Source organism: Malus domestica, chromosome 16 (assembly GCF_042453785.1).
Source record: "Malus domestica chromosome 16, GDT2T_hap1".
Lineage (NCBI taxonomy): Eukaryota > Viridiplantae > Streptophyta > Magnoliopsida > Rosales > Rosaceae > Malus > Malus domestica.
This window is the reverse complement of record NC_091676.1, coordinates 4,187,565-4,207,881: the sequence shown is the minus strand read 5'-3', so window position 1 is coordinate 4,207,881 and position 20,317 is coordinate 4,187,565. Positions and strand designations below refer to the sequence as shown.

General features: G+C 35.7%; 2 protein-coding genes across 7 annotated transcripts; one reads left to right on the top strand and one right to left on the bottom strand.

Annotated features, from left to right (window-relative positions):
- Positions 1-253: 253 nt before the first annotated feature.
- LOC103402803 (protein BIG GRAIN 1-like E) lies at positions 254-1,717 on the bottom strand. The gene has a single exon (XM_008341560.4). It carries the CDS (start codon positions 1,477-1,479, stop codon positions 469-471), a length of 1,011 nt encoding a protein of 336 aa, XP_008339782.3. The 5' UTR covers positions 1,480-1,717; the 3' UTR covers positions 254-468.
- A 12,450-nt stretch (positions 1,718-14,167) lies between these two features.
- LOC114822005 (agamous-like MADS-box protein MADS2) lies at positions 14,168-20,242 on the top strand. Of its 6 annotated transcripts, none has more exons than XM_070815016.1 (9): positions 14,168-14,303; positions 14,468-14,663; positions 18,073-18,151; positions 18,389-18,450; positions 18,631-18,730; positions 18,827-18,868; positions 18,960-19,001; positions 19,639-19,748; positions 19,871-20,242. In XM_070815016.1, exons 2-9 carry the CDS (start codon positions 14,479-14,481, stop codon positions 19,962-19,964), a joined length of 714 nt encoding a protein of 237 aa, XP_070671117.1. In that variant the 5' UTR covers positions 14,168-14,303; positions 14,468-14,478; the 3' UTR covers positions 19,965-20,242. The 6 variants fall into 6 exon arrangements, with proteins under 6 accessions (XP_070671117.1, XP_028951647.1, XP_028951649.1 ...); XM_029095814.2 differs by having other exon boundaries at positions 18,073-18,223; XM_029095816.2 differs by lacking the exon at positions 14,168-14,303 and having other exon boundaries at positions 14,346-14,663.
- Positions 20,243-20,317: the final 75 nt, after the last annotated feature.

Here is a 20,317-nt window from a genome sequence, read left to right as displayed (position 1 = left end):
TAGTGGAACATCTCATATAAAATTCTGATCATCGAAATCGGCATGGCACAATCTAATCTAGTCAAGCCCCACCAAACTGCTGCACTTTTGAGGCTTCTGATTTTCCGGCACTCCACATAAACATATATGACCAATGCTGATATATGCCAAATTTTTTAAATATATTGTAGTGGATCTTATAGATTTCTAGCCCTTAGATATTAGTCATGAAATACAAGAATCTAACAGTAAAAAAGTAGCAAAAACTAAGATCTGTCGAAGCATACTAAAAATCTTAATATATATCGCCAAAAGTAAAGTAAAAGCAGAAACATTCTCAACTGTACATACATAGAAAAAAGGCCAATGGAAGTTTAAGATGAGAGTAATTAAAAAGAAAAATGTAGGAAATTTAATTGAAATTTAATTAAAATTTCCTTTCTCAACCACATATGCATAATCCAATAATATCTAACGCAAATTTAGGGTTTAGGACGAAGCATTGGAAATTGGTGTTCCTGATCTGATCTTGATGTTGTCCACATTTGTAGTTTCGTACACAGGCAAGCCGCTCGAGTAAAAACCCAGGTCATAATTCTGCAGCTCGAAAAGATCAGAGCTCGAATCACTCTCTGCACCTTCATCTTCCTCCTCGTCGTCAACAACCTCACTTAGCCTTTTGAGCAAACCCTTGTGATCTAGCTCGGAACTAATCTTATACTTCTCCGATAATTTGAACTTCTCATGATCCAACCAAGTCAGTTCTTTGTTTGATGATCTTTTCTCATCGAAGTTCGTATTGTACTTCGATAAAGAAACCGCTTGCTGCTGGTGTTGATATTGCTGCTTGTGATTATCCGAATAGCTTCTCAAATCTTTGTAGCTCTTGGAGGCTGCCGTTTGTGCATGGCTATAAGGAGGAGGTGTTCGAAACCCTGAACTCGATGAGGAATACACCGACTTGGCATCCGTGGTGCTCGAGCTTCGAAAATGACTAATGCTGCTCCTCCTCTTCCGCCTCCCACCTGGGCTCTCTTCCTCGTCTTTCATGGACTGCGTGGCGCTGGATTTTGACTTCTTCTTCTTGGATGCTGATTGGTTGAATAGAGAATTCAAGAAGCTGGCTAGTCTCCCGCCTGGAGAGCTCGGCTGCTTGTATTTCTTGTCTTTGATGTTGTTTTGCTTTTCCACCGCCACGTGGTTATGGTGATTAGGGTTTTGCTGAGGATGATGGAGCATGTGTCTTATAGGCATATCAAGGCTGATTCTGCCTCCTCTCCACGAAGATCTGTCTTCTTTCATCATCCTCTGCGAAAATGCCGAAGTGTTGCTGCTGTTGTTGTTGTTATGGCTGCTGGGAGCTTCAATGTATCCTGAGAAGTACCTTGCAGCTTCGAAAACATCGAGCTCCCCGGAGTCGTTCCTGTGGTGGAACGATTTCTTGTGTATCTTATCAGCTCCAGGGTCTGCCGAGAGCACCCCTGTACTAATAATAGACATGTTTGAGACTGTGAAATTTTGAAATTGAGTTTATTGTATTATGAAAATTTGAAAATATGGGGTTTTTTTTTTATTTGCAGGTAATGCTTGTTTGAATTTGTGACTGGTGTTGAAGGTATTTATGGGGGAGGGAAGAGTAGTTGTGAGATGTTAGCATAAAAGGAGGGTTTTGTGAGATTGTGGACAGATTGATGGGTTTGAAATGATTGATAGTAGTGGGGAAGCTGGCTTTAAAATAATCAACAATTCATATGCTTTTTAGTCTATATAAATATGCATTTCAACTCTCTATTTGGAGGTTTTTGAAAAAAGAATGACTTATATGAAATGAGGGCACTGACGTTTTTTTCAAATTAATAATATAATGTTATGTGAGAAATTTAAAACTCATGACATCGTATTACTAATTTACTAGTATGAAATATCAGGTGTTTTTTTAATGGTATAGACAAGTCATTCTTATTGAGTGTTTTCAGCGCTAAATTTATCACATATTACCATCATTTGTATAATCTCTCTAATAATAAAAGTAGAGCCTACTAATATATATGGATCTTATCCTTATTAAAAAAATAGTACAAATAATGATATAAATATGTAATAAGAGTAACATTTTCGTTAAAATTCATCCTTATGATCAGTCTTTGGTGAGTTAATTAAAACCAGTGGAGTTTGCGCTAGGGATGGTGGGGAAGGGCAAAGACCTGTGTTTCCTTGGATTCTAGGGCTTCTAATCTTTAGGATGAGGAGATGGGGAATTGGCTCTCAAGTGGGGTGTTGGCCATGGTCTATGGCGACTATAGGCATGTAGTGTTTGCTGACTTTTTTGTGCATATCATCATAGGTTTGGAGAATTTGGTAGATGCCACCAAACTTTTGTGAGCTTGGAAGTCACTCTTTAATAAAATAAAACGAAAGTTTATTGTTGGCCAAGTAATTTTTGACGCACTTAGATTTTTCTATGGCCCAGTAATATTTTGCTGCCTCCTCTCATTTATATGGCCTTCTAATATCTGTCTGCCTCCTTCTCTTTAGAGGAGTCTTGGTTTTACTTTCAGAGAAAATAGTTACAAGGATTGGAATTTGAACCCTAATGCCTCCTAATGGAAGTTGGTTTAGAAACTATACGAAACAGTGTCAGTATAATCAACTAAAGATTAGTTGGTTGATCAGTCTCAACTTTGCCACTATAAGAAGAATATTATATATGTACGGTTATTACGCATGCGCACATGCGTCAGTGTACGAATAATTCTTACAATACTTTGCTTATAAATCACATGTGCGTGAATAATCGCTACCACTACTCTTCTTAGAAAGCATGCACAATGACAATCCAATGCACTAGGATGATGTGATCTTTGTCTAAATTGTGGCAGATATATATCATCTCAGTGGATCAACTTGTAACTTAAAATGACTAGACAAACTTTTCTTTGGATTTCTATGGAAAACGAAGGGAAGTATCCAAAGAAGTTGTTTGTGTCTATCTCAGAAAAATCTATTGTCCAAGTCCCACCAGGGAGAAAAGAAGAATTGAGGGAGAGGTCTTTTAAATTTTAATGCCTAAAGAAGTAGACACTCAGCACAACTTTCATCTTTTACTTTTCACTTTTGGAGCTCCTCGGTTTAGTCAGTTGATTTGGCCCGCCCATTAAAACAGAAAAACGCACACAATCTCCCATTCCTTGGTGTTTGGGGCATCCCGGCAGTGTGCGTGTGGGTGCGAGCACGCGTGCATGTTTACGGACCTAATACACACACGTACGTACCTTGGTTTGCATTCTGCATGATATCAATATCTAACGATTAACACCAACTTTGGCGTATCAATTACCTAGAGGATTTTCAAGCTCTCATGCTTCCAAGTTCCAAGGATGATCTTCATGGTTCCATTTATTAAGTAAATCCATTGGGTTTAATTAATCAACCCAAATTATAGGATGTTGATAAGAAATATGAGAGGACCTAAGACCATCTCCAAATAAAATGTCAAATTATAAGAGTCAAATTACAATTGATGGCTAATGTGTCAATCTGAAGCCTTATTTCAAATTTTGTAATTCTCTAACAGAATTGTCAAATGTTATTTTATTATTTAAATAGAGCTTTAAATGATTGTAATTATTAAAAAATGTTGAAATAAAATTTTTATTGGTTGAAATGTTAGTAGAATAAGGGACCCACTATTAAAATGAATTAAAAATAAATTTGACATCAAATCACTAAGTATTCAAATATAGTCAGCAAATAACATTTCGGTTGGAGAGATTTTTGATGTCAAATATGCAAAGTGACATTCCACTTAGGATTTTGACATCTCCTTTGGAGATGCTCTAATACACACACGTACGTACCTTGGTTTGCATTCTGCATGATCTCAATATCGAACGATTAACGCCAACTTTGACGTATCAATTACCTAGAAGATTTTCAAGCTCTCATGCTTCCAAGTTCCAATGATGATCTTCATGGTTCCATTTATTAAGTAAGATCAATTTAGGGTTTAATTAATCAACCCAAATTATAGGATGTTGATAAGAAATATGAGAGATTCCTAATATCGTTTAATTAAAAGATGCAAATAGAAGACATAAGCTCAGGAGTAATGTTTTTCATACTATATTTTTGTATCACATTTTCATACCATCTTAGGTGACATTTGATGTAAACAGCCACATCATTTGAATTAATCAGATTTTTAAATTTAGTTCATTAGTTAATAAACTAATAATTAAGAAAAACTAGTTAATTAAATGATGATTGTGGTATACGAGGAGTCTTTCTCCTTCATTTCCTTGGGAGCAGCCTCTCCATAAATGGGGGTAAGGCTAGCCGACATTCACCTCTCCCAGACCCTGCGTAAAGCGGGAGCCTTGTGCACTGGGTACGACCTTTTTAATGTGGCTGTCCACATCAAATGTCACCTAATGTGGTATAAAAGTATGGTATGAATAGCATTACTCGAAGCTTAGGGCATAATTGGGTAGAAGAAGACCTAGGAAGAGTTGGAAAAATATTTTAAGAAAAACATGAAATACTTGGAGCTAACGGAAAATTTGGCACAAAACCGAACACGTTGGCTATGATTCATACAACCGACCGCACTTAGTGCGATAAAACTTTGTTATTGTTTTTGTTGACTAGTATGTCACTAATAGTGTTTTAGCCTTTAGGGATCCGAAAAAATATGAAAATTGACGGACAAGCTTACTTAAGCAATTTACTTAATTGTGATGTCTTAAATTTGACTAGTATGTCACCAATATCATTGAGTAGTACGGTTTATAGATATTTATCTTCATTTATAAATGTGATGTCTTAAATTTGAATATTTGTGAATAACGAGTTCGATACCAATTTATTTTCCAACTATTTCAGTGTATAGATTCTTATTTTTAAAATAAAATAAAAAGGTAGGTTGCATGAAAAAAAAGCCCAAATTAAGTGTAAAATTAACGGTGGCAAAAGAATCGGTAGGGTAATCATGAAAATTGAGGATCACAAACTCCTCTTTATTTTTATGATTGTTTCTCTCTTATCTGGTCCCGCTATAAACATCTTTGGCAGCGAATAAAAAGTTTAGTTCTATGGATGGAGAGATTTTTCAGATCGATACAAGGGGTGGTACACTACGTGTAGGATATGTGTGTTAAAAAATTAATAACTTAAAAAATAAAATTTCTTACCACTTATACAAAAACACTTGGTGTACCACTCATGTTCCGGTCACAATAAAAAATTTCTGCTATGGATGGCCACTATGTCATTATTTCTGATGCCAAATCAGGGGCGGAGCTAGAAAACGTTATTTAGTAGGGGCAATCTTAACTTCCAGGTACACTTGAGAAAACAAAATTATGATAGTAAAATTTCTTCAATAATTTGATTGCTTTTCTTTTTTTTTTAAATTTCATTAAATCAACTTGTAGACATATTTTAACAATAATAGCTTATTATTCATATTCTTTGAAAATTTCAACTAATCAATTAAAGTACTTAAATACAATAAATTTAAGTTCGGTAAGCATCGTGATTCTTTTTATCTACACAAAACTTCAGTGAGGGCAGCAGTCTCCAGTAGGCCTTAGCTGCCTCCATCCGTGTGCACCATAGTCGAACTCGTAAATCCCATATTGAAAGTAACTAAACCTCATCCAGTTACTTGAAAAAAATAAAAGAAATGATTTAAACACACCCAAATTCTTTTTCACACGGGTTTATTTAAACATAAAATGTACGTAAGGAAAAAAAAGAAGCGCGGATATCATTTTTCAAAATAATATGCACAATATCAATGGATTCACTTATCTCGCCATGGTACGTGGTTGCATCATGCATGATAAATCTAAAGTCATTTTCCACTACTAGATAAGTTAATTTTCTGCATTTTCCAGGAGGACTTGTAAGTTGTAACTTCTATTTGCCTCGTATCTGAGGTCCGTTGTCCTACATCAAGAGAAACTCAAATTTGATTGGTCTAGCCAACTCAAGTATGGCATGTGTTAGGCCGACTGTTAGGATCAGAATGCATGCTGTACTGCCAAATGGGTCATAGAGTAGCAGACAATATGCTTGTCGTGACTCGTACAATAGCTGCTTCTGCATTCCCTCTTAGCCAATCCTGCATAATCTCTGATTGATTCATCCTCAACATGTTTTGTAGCTTTCTTTTATTGTGCACCATGCATTCTAAAAGTTACCTATCATGGTCATCGTTTCCCGTCAGTCCCATCTCTATCTCTTGCCCTATGTTTCAGCTCTCTTCTGCCCCTTTCACTAAAGACTTTGAAAGTTTGAATCACCTATATCAGGTACTAGTAGAATATCAAGTTTGCTTACTTCTTGCCATGCTACTGTGAATCAAGGCAAACATTTAGACAAGAATCGACGCTATCAATGTTTGATTTACAATCTAACTACACAAAGATGATGAGGATAAATTATTTTTCAGTATACTTGCATATGTTGTGTGACTTGCAGTCCAAGTCAAAAAAAATTTACCATCCATTGCATTGGATGGTTAGATTTGCATGGTAAAATTTTGACAATCTACAGTAGAAGAATCTCAAAATTCAAACACCGGATCATATCCCATACACCAATATATGGTGGAAAAACCTCAAAGTTCAAAGCTAGTGCAAATTAATATTAAGGCTTTCTTAAGATGATCCACCCCAATACATTAATTAAAATACTTATTAACAAGGCTTAGAGTTTTGAGATTATAGGGGAACAAAGGCCCAATTGATGTCCCCACTAAACAAAACCTTGTGTTGAGTTGCTAAGACAGCATGGGGCAGAACCCTAAAATGTCCCCCATTCTCACCCCATAGGCCATAGTGTCCACAAGTCTCATTGCTGGCAAGCAATATTCTCCTCTCAAAATCTCAATCAATCTGGGCTTTACCCAATTGCAAGTTTTGTTGGAGAGGATAAAGAGATAATAAGATAAGATAAGAGTTGCGGGAAGTGCATGGAACCCAACAACTTTAATCTTTAAAATACTGTAGATGAACGAATTTATGACACTTAGGAGGAATGATCATTTTTTGACGTTTAGATGTATAAATTATTATTTTTAATAACAACGACATATTGATCATACAAGGACGACACAATGACATAATGACATAACAACGTATAATCATTTCTGCAACCAAATGTCAAAAAGTGATCATTTCTACTAATTGTCTATCATTTAATCTAACAGTCATATGGCAAGAAGAACTCAACACACATATAGAACTTCAGCTGAGGGTTCTTATAGGCCTACTCTACAATTTACCCCAATGATCTAGCGTTTATTTTTTATGTTTGCTTTTAAAGATCATCTATACCAAAAGTCAACTAAATCTATAACTATATGACTATTAGATTTAATGATAGACATTTTAGTGTTTCTTTGAAAACCGTATTCATTTATTTGAATGTCGTAATGGGTTTGAATATATTTAATTTTTTACAAGACGGATTTACGAATGATAAACTAAAATATAAATTGTTCGAATCATTGAAAAAATTACGAAATATACTGATGCAGGATAAGCCAAAGGTTCTCAAGGAGACGGGGGATGATAACTTGGGATTCGCTCAACCAAGGGCAATGGAGCTCGCTCACGTCGCTAATCGTGGATTCACTCACACAACCAAGCCAAACACTTGATTTTAAAAGGAGAAACAACTCATTTCAATTGCACAAAGCAAATAATATTTTAATTCATTCCAGTCTCCCATTCAAGGCTTTCTAGTACAATATTTGTAAGCGTTTACAAATGAATAGACTTTAAGTTTCCATGATACCCTTACAACTCCCAAAATAACTTAACAAATTCCTAAGTAATTAAATACAAAACATTTGTTATTCCAAACCATATTAATGGTTTCAAATTGTTTTCTCCAAGTCTTCCTCTTGCATCATTCTCCTCTTCTCGAAAAAAACTCGTCCTCGAGTTTCAATGGACCTTTTTTTTTTCTTTTTTTTTCCTCGATCTTTTGGATGTCCAACCAAGATGTTCCACAATTCCCAATTTAGCACCAAAATTTTCCAATTCCTTGAGCAAATCCAAATAGTAGAATATTCAAAGTATTTTGCTTTCCAAAACTTTCTCAAGTTCTGTGCACCGCTTAACCGTTTCATGATAGCAACAATTTCTTTTGAAAAATACTCGTCAATCTTCCAGATTTCCTTTTGATATTGATGACTTGGAAAAATGCTTTGGTCCAAGTATATTTTCCTACTGTGGAAAGCAATAAAGGATTCCCAAATGTAGTCACATATATAATGGGTATCAAGGTCAAATATTACCTTTTTATGATGATGCATGCACCGTTCTTTCATAGATGAACTCATTCCTTTGTCACTGTAGTAGTATTCATAAAAAATTGGAGCAGGATTCACATTAACTCCAAGTTGCAAGCAACACTGGTGATTAACCACCGTAAGCATAGCCTTGTAATCTTCATCTTACTCGCCATAAATTAGTAGAGAACACCCATCGAAAAAGTTCTCTTTGAGGTCGTCATCATCATCAACATACTCATCATAAATTGGTGGTAAATTTCAATCGACGAAACTAGTTTCTTCGACAGTGTGCTTTTCAAACAGATTGTAAATCACAACCTTGATCTTCAACCGCAGCGGATAAGCTGCTTTGATGCCACTTGATGCAGGACAAGCCAAAGGTTCTCAAGGAAACGGGGGATGATAACTTGGGATTCGCTCAACCAGGGGCAACGGAGCTCGCTCACGTCGCTAATCGTGGATTCGCTCACACGACCAAGCCAAACGCTTGATTTTAGAAGGAGAAACAACTGATCACTTCAATTGCACAAAGCAAATAATATTTCAATTCATTCCAGTCTCCCATTCAAGGCTTTCAAGTACAATATTTATAAACGTTTACAAATGAATAGACTTTAAGTTTCCATGACACCCTTACAACTCCCAAAATAACTTAACAAATTCCTAAGTATTAAAATACAAAACATTTGTTATTCCAAACCATATTAATGGTTTCAAATTGTTTTCTCCAAGTCTTCCTCCCGCATCATATACACTAGAAAATATTGTTCAAACAAAATTATTCAAGATATCTCACAGAATGATACATATAGTCTCATTCCATTGCGAGATTCCTCAAATAATTTTATATAAGGGACACTTTGTGTAGCTTATTTCGTAACGTTTTTCAACGATTCAAATCGTCAATATTTTAGTACATCATTTGTAGATCTTCCTTGCAAAAGTTCAAAGAAATCCAAAATTATCAAGATATCCAATTGCAGTGAAGAAAATAGATGAATTCAGTTATTCAAGTAAACACCAATATGACCCACTATTTAATCCAACGGTCAAATTGTATTGGATTTGGGATTTATTTTTGGTAAAAATAAAATTTGAAGGAAGACTTAAAAAATTGATAATTAAATCGTTGAAATACAATGTGGAATGAATCTCACAAAAAAATCTGTCCAATAACTTATTTAAGAGATCCCTCAAGGGGATCCCTCAAATACGTGGTCATAGTAACTACACACATAGTGCTTAACCACCTAAAAAGTAGGTGCATTATATTATCAAAATTCCAACCCTCTTGTCGCTTGGAAAGGCATTGCTCTGATATGTAACTTTGATAACAAAATTGTACCATTCCCAACAAAGACGTCATTCGTGTCTCCTAGCTTGTTTTGGGCAACAGGACTTACAGAAGCACTTGGTGTCCTCTTGTGTTATGTACCATTCCAAATCACACACAAATTGAAAATGATGTCGGCCATATAGGCATTGTAGATAAACTCGAAGTTCTTTTTTTTTTCTTTCCGTTTTGGTTCCTTTTCTTTTTTAATCTTGTATATACGCACAAGTTAATATTAAGTCTTGATGATAAAAAATTCAGGACATATAGTTTAAATGGCTAAGAATATTTGCCTCTTCACCTAACGTTCTAAGTTCGATTTCTCCCTCTTTCGAAATCATGAAACAAATGTTGATTAAAGATGGTTAAAAAAAATGTTAATAGGAATATAAAGTAGTCATCTTGCGCCCATATTTATTTTTTTCTACTAGAGATATTGGGCCATCTTTTTATGAACTAAAGACATTTGGGTTTCCGTTCGGCTCAAACAAGCTTAAAACACTTTAAAATTGTGGACGTTTATACGGCCCAATTCAGTTCAAATTTCAATAATTGTGATACAAATTGTTCAAAATTGGGTACCATTGGTGATTCAGCGTCTGACACGTGTTAAAGTGGTCTAATTACTCCTGCTACCCTCAGTCATTCTGTCGTTGTTGGGTCTGGGTCCTCTGGGTGGATAAGGCCAGTCCATGACTCCGTCTGATGTACATCGTTTAGGTTATTTCCAACCAAAGAGAGATCAAATGAGTAGTCATGCAAGAAATTATATTTTAATAAATACTGTTATATTATGCTTTATATTATCTCTCAATAAAAGGGTTAAAGGATCATAGGTTAAATATAATTTATTATTTTAATTAAATTAATATAGTTAAATAAATTAAATTATCATATTAAAATAAGTTTTTCACATATATTTTGAGTGCCACTTGTCGCCAAATGAATAGCTTCTGTATTTCTTATCTTTATATAATCTCAATAATTTTTTAGATAAGATTTCGAGTAACACGTGTCGTTAACGTGAGTAACTCTCTAAATTTCTTATCTTTATGTAATCTCAATAATTTTTCGGACATAATTTCATATGACACGTGTCGCTAAAGTGAGTATCTCTCTAGATTTCTTATATTTATGAAATCTTAATAATTTTTCCGATAAGATTTCGAGTGCCATGTGTCGAGATGTAATTGGTTGTGCAAATTTTAGATAAGATTCTTATTTACGTGGCACTTCTTATCTTCAGCTTTCAATGTTGTAGGAATGGTGTAGGTATTTATAGGAAAAAAAATTAGAATTTTTTTTAAATTCATCCAAAAAAAAAAATCAAATTCCAACGGGAACCTGATGGCAGCATGACGTTAGCTAGCCATTGCTAGTTGGCGTCATGTTAATGCCAGGTAGCCGTTGGCATTTAAATAGGTTGAGTTGGAGGGCTGGCAAAATGTCAAGCTTGACATTCTGGCGCTAGAGGGCTGACTGGCTGGAAATGCCCAACCCGCTGGCCTAATTTGGGGTTTGGGCCTGATGGGGCCCACAAGACCTTTGGCCTAGTCTTCGGTTGGAGACAGTTTTCGTGTCATTCAGAGCTATTTTTAGCCCTATGGCCTTTTGGTCGAGTCGATTGAAGATGACCTTGCATGACTATCCTTGATCCCATTTGCATATTATGGGTGCTTTTAAGTTCACTAAAAGCGAATTTGAACCACATTATTACTAGCTAATTGTAAGGCTAAACCTATCTTCCTCCCCTTAGTTGGATAATATCATTTGTTCAAAAAAAAAAAGTGTTCCTCATGTATTTAGTTTAGGGTTGTTTATCTACACGTTCCCTTTTATCTCTCATATACTTCTAAAAATCAAGAAAAAAAATAAAAAAGGGTATGTGAGAGAAAAAATGAGTGTGTTATAGCACCATCCTTGTTTATAATGACAACATGTTTACGATGTCCAACCGCGTCATATATAGTATTTTTTTTATAAATTAGTATTCTTATATTTTGGAGTTTGACTACAATAGTATATACTATAATGATACGAGTTTTATACAAAATTATAAATATCTATTAGATCCTTGTTTTTAAGATCTCACCGTTAGTTTTGCGACTACTCAAAATTGTGTATTTTGATCATATCTGAATAGTGTTGGTCCCTCTAAGAAAATAAAAAACCAACGCCTTTTGGATTAAAGTGACATTTCAACCAAATTACAAATTCGAGATCATATATATTTTCAGGGGTTTATGGTCAATAAGTTTAGGGAAGTGTTATTGGCATTCTAAAAATCTCATTCTACACTCCTCACAAGTGTATTTTTCTTTTTAAATATAGAAAGTTTGGAGTGTAGAATGAGAAATTTGGAGTGTTAATAACAATTTCCTAAGTTTAAAGGGTAGTATTATTCACATATATATTTTTACTTCTTACATTTTTTTTTTCAATTTCCGGCTATTAGATCGAATGAACTAAAAAGATTAATGACAAAAAATTAATAAGGATGTACGGTAAGGTAAAAATAGGTATGTGAATATCACTTTCCTTAAAAAACAACAACAAAACATTATCCAACTAAGTGAGATTAGTTGTATTAATCATAAAACGTTACTGCGCTCCGTTTTGCACCTCATATGTTCTGGTAACAATACCAAGCCAAAAAAATCAGACCGAGATGGTAGATCTTAATCCTAGATTAGACCACACATGTGTGTGTGTGTGTGTAATGCAGAAGGAACCAAGCTATCCTTATCACAGATTGCCCTAAGACACTGAAATAAAAAATGAAAGAAAGAATACTCAAACGAAAGGTGCGTGGATAGCACTGTCCAAGTTTAAATTTGGCCGTCACCATTGACATCCCAAAAAGCACGTTTTCCATTTCCATGGACTTTATAAGCTGAAGCAAATCTGTAAACAACATAATGGGTTTTCTATTGACCTGCAAGTTAACCGTTGATAGATCACTACCATTAATTCAACAGCATTTTAGAATCCACCATGGTCCATATACACCTCAATTCACAAGAAAATATCCCAACTTACATTGGATTAATTTCATATCATGGAGAACAAGTGCTTTAGTGGAGTTTTGAGTCTTCTAGAAGTACAGGGAAACATCGACAAGTTAATTAGGATTATTTTTTGCTATGCGCGGTACAATATATGAAATTTCACTTTATTCTATTGGGATGTGATATTTATACACTAATTTTTACTTTTCATACTCTTCTAATTTTCGACCGTCGAATTAGATGAATTGAAAAAGATCAAATGACAGAAATTATCATGGGGTATGTGATGAGTAAAAAGAGGTGTATGAGAAGTAAAAAAGAATGTGTGGATGGCACACCCCTGTACTCATGAGTTGTATCTCACTTTACTATTCATTTTTGTTATTGAATAAAGAGGCGTTAGTTTTGTTAACGGTGACAAAAACTCTTTGAGGTACCAGTATTTTGTGTGTATATATATGTACCATTATTGTTTTAGCATCCTTACAAATGGAACACCTGATAAACTTTATAGACCCATGTAGTTCCATCACCAATATCACCGATATTGTTTCAACTTAATCATTTATTACTAGGTGTTGGGTTATATCACAAAAGGTCTCGGTGATATTAGAGGTGGAAATTCTCATATATTAATTGTATATATTTTGTCATATGAACGATCTGAAATATTATTCTTCAGTACACCCTTCACGAGTGGCCCCACATGGGATCACAAGAGAAACCAATTCCCCCATCAAGAAATGGTCAAGTCATTATGCTGGAGCTAACAAAACTTTTCGAGAAACCAATCATCATTTAGGGACTAGAGCCGACGTAACTTTTCAATGTCTAGTCATTCAATATCTTTAAGCTAGAGCTAGTGCAATTTTTCAAAAGCCCAACTTAAGGAGGGAAAATTAGAGCTCAATAAATCGGGAGCAAGGACGTGTCGAAAGAATAGTCTGCTATAATACCATGATAAACTTTTAAGGCTTCATAAAGGTCCACCACCAATATCACCGATGAGTTTTAGTTGGACTACTACACCATGTAATCATCTCACTCCCCTCTCACACCACCCTACCTCCGAGTCCCGGACGGAATAATTTATCATGGATGAGAGAATGGCTTGGGACCCAATCAAACCAAAGCTAACTCAAACTTCACCAAAAAACTAATCTAAGTGACTCGAGTTGAATTTTAAGAGATGGTTACGTAGATAAGTTTTTTGGTGAAGTTTGAGTTAGCTTTGGTTTGACTGGGTCCCATGCCATCCTCTCATCCATGAGAAATTATTCCGTCCGGGACTTGGAGGTAGGGTGGTGTGAGAGGGGAGCGAGATCATTACATGGTGTAGTGGTGAGCCTCACTGTCAAGGCGTGGGGTATGTTGACTTTATTGTGTCTGGGGTCGCACAAACACGTGATCTGGATGCCAGACTCCAGAATTTCTCCTCACTGACACGTAAAACTCCTAAAGTTGGTAATGTCTAAGATGGAGCTAGACATTGCTGTCACATTTTTATGTAATAAACATTTAAATTATGAATGACCTTAGTACTTCATCTTCCAAAAGAAAGAAAGCAACACTCCATCGGTCGTGACTGAGAAGGGAAAATAACATCCAACAGGACATAGTACACTCCTGCTTATTCTTTGATTCTTTCCTCTGTTCAGCTAAGGGAACACCCAACAAGGTAGTTCCTCAAAAAGTTCTCTCTCTCTCTCTCAAAAGCCTAACTTAGCTTACCCTAGAGAACTCGAATATTAAAAAGGAAAACCTAGTACCAAACTAGCTATAATTTTATATACACACAAAATATAAAATATTACTGAACTATATTTTAAATATTATTACCAGTTGAAAGAAGAATGGGAAGAGGGAAGGTGGAGCTGAAGAGGATCGAGAATAAGATAAATCGACAGGTAACATTTGCAAAAAGAAGGAAAGGGCTGCTAAAGAAGGCGTACGAGCTCTCAGTTCTCTGTGATGCTGAGGTTGCTCTCATCGTCTTCTCCACCCGTGGAAAGCTCTCTGAGTTCTCCAGCGGCCCTAGGTATATATCTCTATTTTCTGAATATATACAATATATTAATAATATATGTGTGGGAAATATATCGGAAAAAAAATTTGCTTGGAAATTAAATTTTATTGGATTTGGATGAATATTTGGGGAGGGAAAGGGTGAATTAATAGAGGAATTGTTTGCTTATGCTCTTTTTCATTGTCGAATTTGAGATGAGTTCTTCATTTTTCATGGGATTTAACTTTCACTCATACAATCATAGGGGAAGGCTTGTAAATTTGCACTATAAATTCGTTAGATGTATTATCATATCTTTAAATCAGTACTTAATTTAGAAGGTCGTAATTAAATAACTAAAAATATGATAGGATTGATATGATCAATTTTATTTTTTGTAAAAAAATTTTAACTGGTGCAAGTCCATTGCTAAATATAATCCTTCAAAATTGTTCACCTCAATATATAGTAATCTAGGTTATAAATTCTTTAAGTACTCTTCAACTTATTAAGGGAATTCATTTCTTGCCAAATACTCAGACATATAAATCATAATCAGAGCTACTGGTTGTGTAGAATCATATTTGAATGTATGTCTTAACTATAATTGGCAATAATTATAAGACCTCAAGGTTATGTTCGGACGAGGAGTAGGAAGTTAGGCTACAGTAGGAAGTTAGGCTACATATAGCTAGAAATGCACTATAAAAAACTAAATGGAGGGACCTTAAATTAGTGGATACAATGATTAGAAGGGGTCATTTGCAAATCCTTTTTTGTTCTGTCAAACAATAGATTTATTAGATTAGATGTTAGATTAGAGAGCCAACGGGGTTTGATGGGTTTGAACCCACGCCGTGATGCAAGGGCAACACTCATCTCCACCACTGTGGTAGAGGGCCACTTGCGGTCATTTGCAAATCTAAATTTTTTTTTTGGGGGGGACATAAACGATAGAATTTCATTACCATAACCATCCACTTACAAGGATGCCATATGGGTACATAAGCTCCAGTGATCAATTTCTTGATCTGGAGGTAATAAGCACAAATTACACATAATTTAAAACCCCTATATGGCCATCACACAAATCATACCACTAGAATGAGGAATCCCAAGATTGATATGTCCCATAGACAAGACGTGACATACCAAAGACCAAAACCATCCTGAGACAGCGAGACTACAAAATTATAGAAGCGACACAAACCACTTACCGAAGCAACACAAACCAGTCATAAAAACTAAACTAAAAAAACCAAAAAAACAAGGTGACGTGTCCACAATGGAGATGCAACTGGAATTTAGCAGTAGGCATGGGTAGCAGAGGCAGAGGCACGTGCAGAAATGTAAGAAGGTGTGCGAGGCTAGCTGTAGCTGGGACAAACTCAAAAGGGTGGGGTGGATGGGGATCCAGCTAGAGCCACCAAAGTTGTCGGAATGCCACCACAATCCAAAAACCTGCATAAAACATGATAGCACCAAGAGCCACCAGAAATTCCTTCAACTGGTGTTGGTCGCAGTTATGGCAAGAAATAGTGGCAATGACATGAATGGTAAAGGGGTTGCCAAGCCAAGACCACCCATATCACTGCACCGCCATCCTCACCATAACCACCACGAACCCGAAAAGGACAAAACGATAGTTCCAAGGGCAGAGCCCTTGGAAAGTCTAAACAACCAAGAGAAAATTTTGCTAGCAAATATGCACACTATCACTGCGGGTGCCCAGGAAGCCGCCGCTGGGAATGCTCCGTGTGCAACCCCACCCAGGAAATAGAAGCTACACGAATCCGAATAAATGAAACCTCCGGTAGGCATGACCACCATTAACCAGGCAAGAAGAGCAAAAAACCAAAAAAAGCAAGTCAAATACCCACAAAAACAACCCAAAGACCAACCCAAAACCGCATATCTAAGCCCTAAACAAGGGAGGAGCCCTGTATGGCAATAAAATTAGGGAGGTGGGTCAGAGGCTCGCAACAAAGGCATGAAAACATGTTGCGCATAGAAGAGTGAGGGAAGAAGGTGCTAGGCAGACCAAGGAATAGAGAAAAAAAAAAGAAAGCAGCGAATGGAAGGGTCGGGGGCACAGAAAGAAAGGAAAAAAAATGTGTGGGTCGCAGCAAGAGGACTGGGGGTAGGAAGCAAGGGGTGGATAGACTAGGAGGAGGGGATGCTAGAAGGAGGTGGGAGGGGTTGCTGCTGGTCCAAGCCTCAGCAAGGGACCGACGACTGAAGGTTTGCAAAGTTAGGGTTTCTGGTTGGAGGGAAAGCTTATCTGATTCTATTGAAGGGGAGGCCGAGAATCTCTGTCTTGCAAATCTATTGTTTATGTCTTTGTAGTGATCCTGTAATATATTTTGAATACCTTCATTAAATACTTTGCAATCCACATTCCCTTGGTACTTACAAATCTTTCCCTAAAACATAACTCAAATGAATAAGGTTATTTATCCAAAATGGTCCTTAAGATTGGCTTAACTCTTCATTTTGATCCTTCAAATTTAAAATCAAACTGTCAATCATTTTGGTCATTTTATGAGAAATCTCCGTTAAATTGGGGGTATTTTTGTCAAATCAACCATTCTTATTGAACTGGTGGTTTCTTCAGTTTAACAGATATTTTTCACATAAGGACCAAAATGATTGACATTGATAATCTCATAAATCACTTCTATCGATTTTAAATCTCAGTGACTAAAGTGAGGAGTTATGACAATCTCAATAAATATATAGGTGTAGTCGCACCTTGCACCAATACTTGCATTCCTACATGGGCTTCACCACTGTATAAACTTAGTTATTGAAACTATTCAGTTTCTTAAGCTTCATTTGAAGCTCATCCATACATAAAATAATTCGAATTAGAAATTATTTCTGCTTCCAAATGTATACATTTGAAGATCGTTTATATGCATTGCAATATATATACACACACACACACACATACATACATACACATACATAGGTCAGGATGGGGAACATACATTTTTTGGCACACTTTCTTAGGGTCAACTTCATAATATATTTCTACAATATAACTATCTATCTTTTAGGTTTTCCCTTAAAGATCATCTATAACAAAATCACTCAAATTTGAAATCATATGGCCGTTTGATCCTTTAATTCATTCTTAAGTTTGGAACTACAAAATTGCCAAGGTTGTGTATTGGTGGAAATGTCTTCCTCTTCAACTCATTGCATCCCTGGCTTAAATGTTTCCCTATTATTTATGTAGTTTAGAGTAGTAATATCAATTGTGATTAAAAAAACTAGGAACTACAAAATTAATTCAAATGTCTTGCTCCCAGATTCTGTTGCATGCTTTTGGGCTTTTCTTTACTGGCACTTGAATCAGTGCAAAATGCATGCGCTCTTTTCTCTTTTGAATTTGCATTCTGATCACTGTCCTATAATTGTTGCTTTGCTTTCATTTCAGCATGGCGAAGACGCTTGAGAGGTATCAAAGATGCACTTATGGAGAACTGGGAGCAAGTCAATCTGCTGAGGACGAACAGGTTGCCGATAGTTTCTCATTTGTAATTAGCTTTAAGATGGATACATCTATTACCTGCAATGACATAAGTTTGGTAAAGCAACCTATATTATCCATTATTCAATTATTCTCAATCTGTTAGGGACAAATTGGGGTTGGTTTAAGTTTTATGTTATTGGTAATGGAATTTCTTTCACAAAATCCTGCCCTACGGATTTTTGACATAAGGTGAACTTGTGCCATGCATGTTCACAAGCAGAGTAGATACCAAGACTACTTGAAGCTAAAAACGAAAGTAGAGGCCCTTCAACGCACGCAGAGGTATTACGTATATCGATCATATATATTGCACATACACATATATATGTATATAGCGATACATTTGCACTAGAACTTTTGTAAATAAAATTAGACAGTTTGTTCGAGGATCGCATGAAAAATGCAAAGAGTGGACACAATTGATATATTGCTCATGAAAACTTTTAATTGGCATGTTTTTAGACATTTTCTTGGGGAAGATTTGGTTCATTTAGGCATGACGGAGCTTCAGCAGCTTGAGAATCAACTCGATATGTCATTGAAGAAAATCAGGTCCACGAAGGTATTAATAATTTGTTCCATAAGCGTGAAAAAGATGGCGAGTTAGTTAAAAGAAATCTTAACAGAGAATCTCGATTTACATTTCATTTGTTGGCAGACCCAATTTATGCATGTTCAGATTTCTGAGCTTCAGAGGAAAGTAAGTATTTTGCAAACAACATATATATATGTATACACATAATATATGTGTGTATATAAGTTACCAAATCTTTTAAGAATTAATTGTGCAGGAAGAAATGCTGCTGGAAGCAAACACTGGACTGAGAAGGAAGGTACGTAATACCAAACTACTGCTGCATTCTCAGCTATTTGACCATTACTCATTTTTGTTTTTCATGCAATGGAAATTCATCATGCTGTATAATACTTCTTAATTAGCTGTTCATTAAATGATTACAACATTTCAAGGCAAAATCTAATATAGTCCTCATCATATAGATTTCCTATCCTTAGTTGTACAACTATAGTAATGCAAAGCACTATTGGGCTCGTTTGGTTCTTAGGGTTGAAATGGATTGGTTAACTTATAAAACTCAAGGGATATTGAAAGTAAAGGAGAACGATTTTTCATATTAGGGGTCATAAGGGGATTAGATATGAATGACATATGTTTTCTAATCCTACCATTTTGGGGATTGAAATATATAAGTTTACTTCACGAGTCATATTCCATCTTCAAGTTGGACACTACCCTTCATTCCTTCCTTCAATGTGCCTTGAATATAGTAAGTTATTCATTCCAATCCAATCGCTAACAGCAAACGATCGAGGCCTTTCTTTTAATAACTGTATGTTATCATCTAACTGTTTCTTCATATGGATTCTTGAATCTTGTTAATTATTCCATTTAATAAGTTTTTCAGATAACTAATTTGGTTAATTTGGGGTGTAAATTTTCGTGTTCTGCAGTTGGAAGAAAGTACTGCTGACCTTCAACGATCATGGAATAGCCATCACCAGGCTGCTCAATTAGAAGGATTCCCTGAGCATTTGCAATTCAACAATACATTGCAGATCGGGTAACCATATATCTTATAGAGATTTTTGTCAAGCGTATGAATTTTTCTGCAACGTTAATTAATAAAATTCAGTTGCCTTAATTTTTTTAGCTGTCATCTAAAGTGTTCATTAACTATTACAGCTACAGTACTCCAGCAGTAACAAATGATGAGGTGAATGTAGCAACGTCATCGGAACAAAGTCGTCGGGGATTCATCCCTGGTTGGATGCTCTGAATTTATAGGAATCATGCATCAATCAAAGAGTAAAGTGGTGTTGTTTCACTTATTAATAATTTGCTGCCTCGTATCGTTTAATGTTATAGAAGGGTTCATTCATTCGTGAGACTAATGCACAAGAACTGATCACGACTGTTGTGCCCTAAGAATTTCATTTGGATTTTACCTTTTACCAATGAGTAGTATAAAACGCTTGTGTGGTGTTTGTGAGACAGATCAAACAATTGAACACTTGTGCCCTACTAATGTTCATCAGGAAAGTCGTGCCCTAAAAATGTCCTTTTAGCCTTTTCACTTTACCTATTACCAATGGGTATGAAATGCTTGTGTGATTTTTGTGAGGCTGATCA

Bases quoted from the DNA above. Each gene is read 5' to 3' on its own strand.
- LOC103402803 (XM_008341560.4), bottom strand. From the start codon at position 1,479: ATGTCTATTATTAGTACAGGGGTGCTCTCGGCAGACCCTGGAGCTGAT.
- LOC114822005 (XM_029095814.2), top strand. From the start codon at position 14,479: ATGGGAAGAGGGAAGGTGGAGCTGAAGAGGATCGAGAATAAGATAAAT. The intron at 14,664-18,072 runs GTATATATCTCT...CTTTCATTTCAG, and splicing joins GAGTTCTCCAGCGGCCCTAG to CATGGCGAAGACGCTTGAGA. The intron at 19,002-19,638 runs GTACGTAATACC...CGTGTTCTGCAG, and splicing joins ACACTGGACTGAGAAGGAAG to TTGGAAGAAAGTACTGCTGA.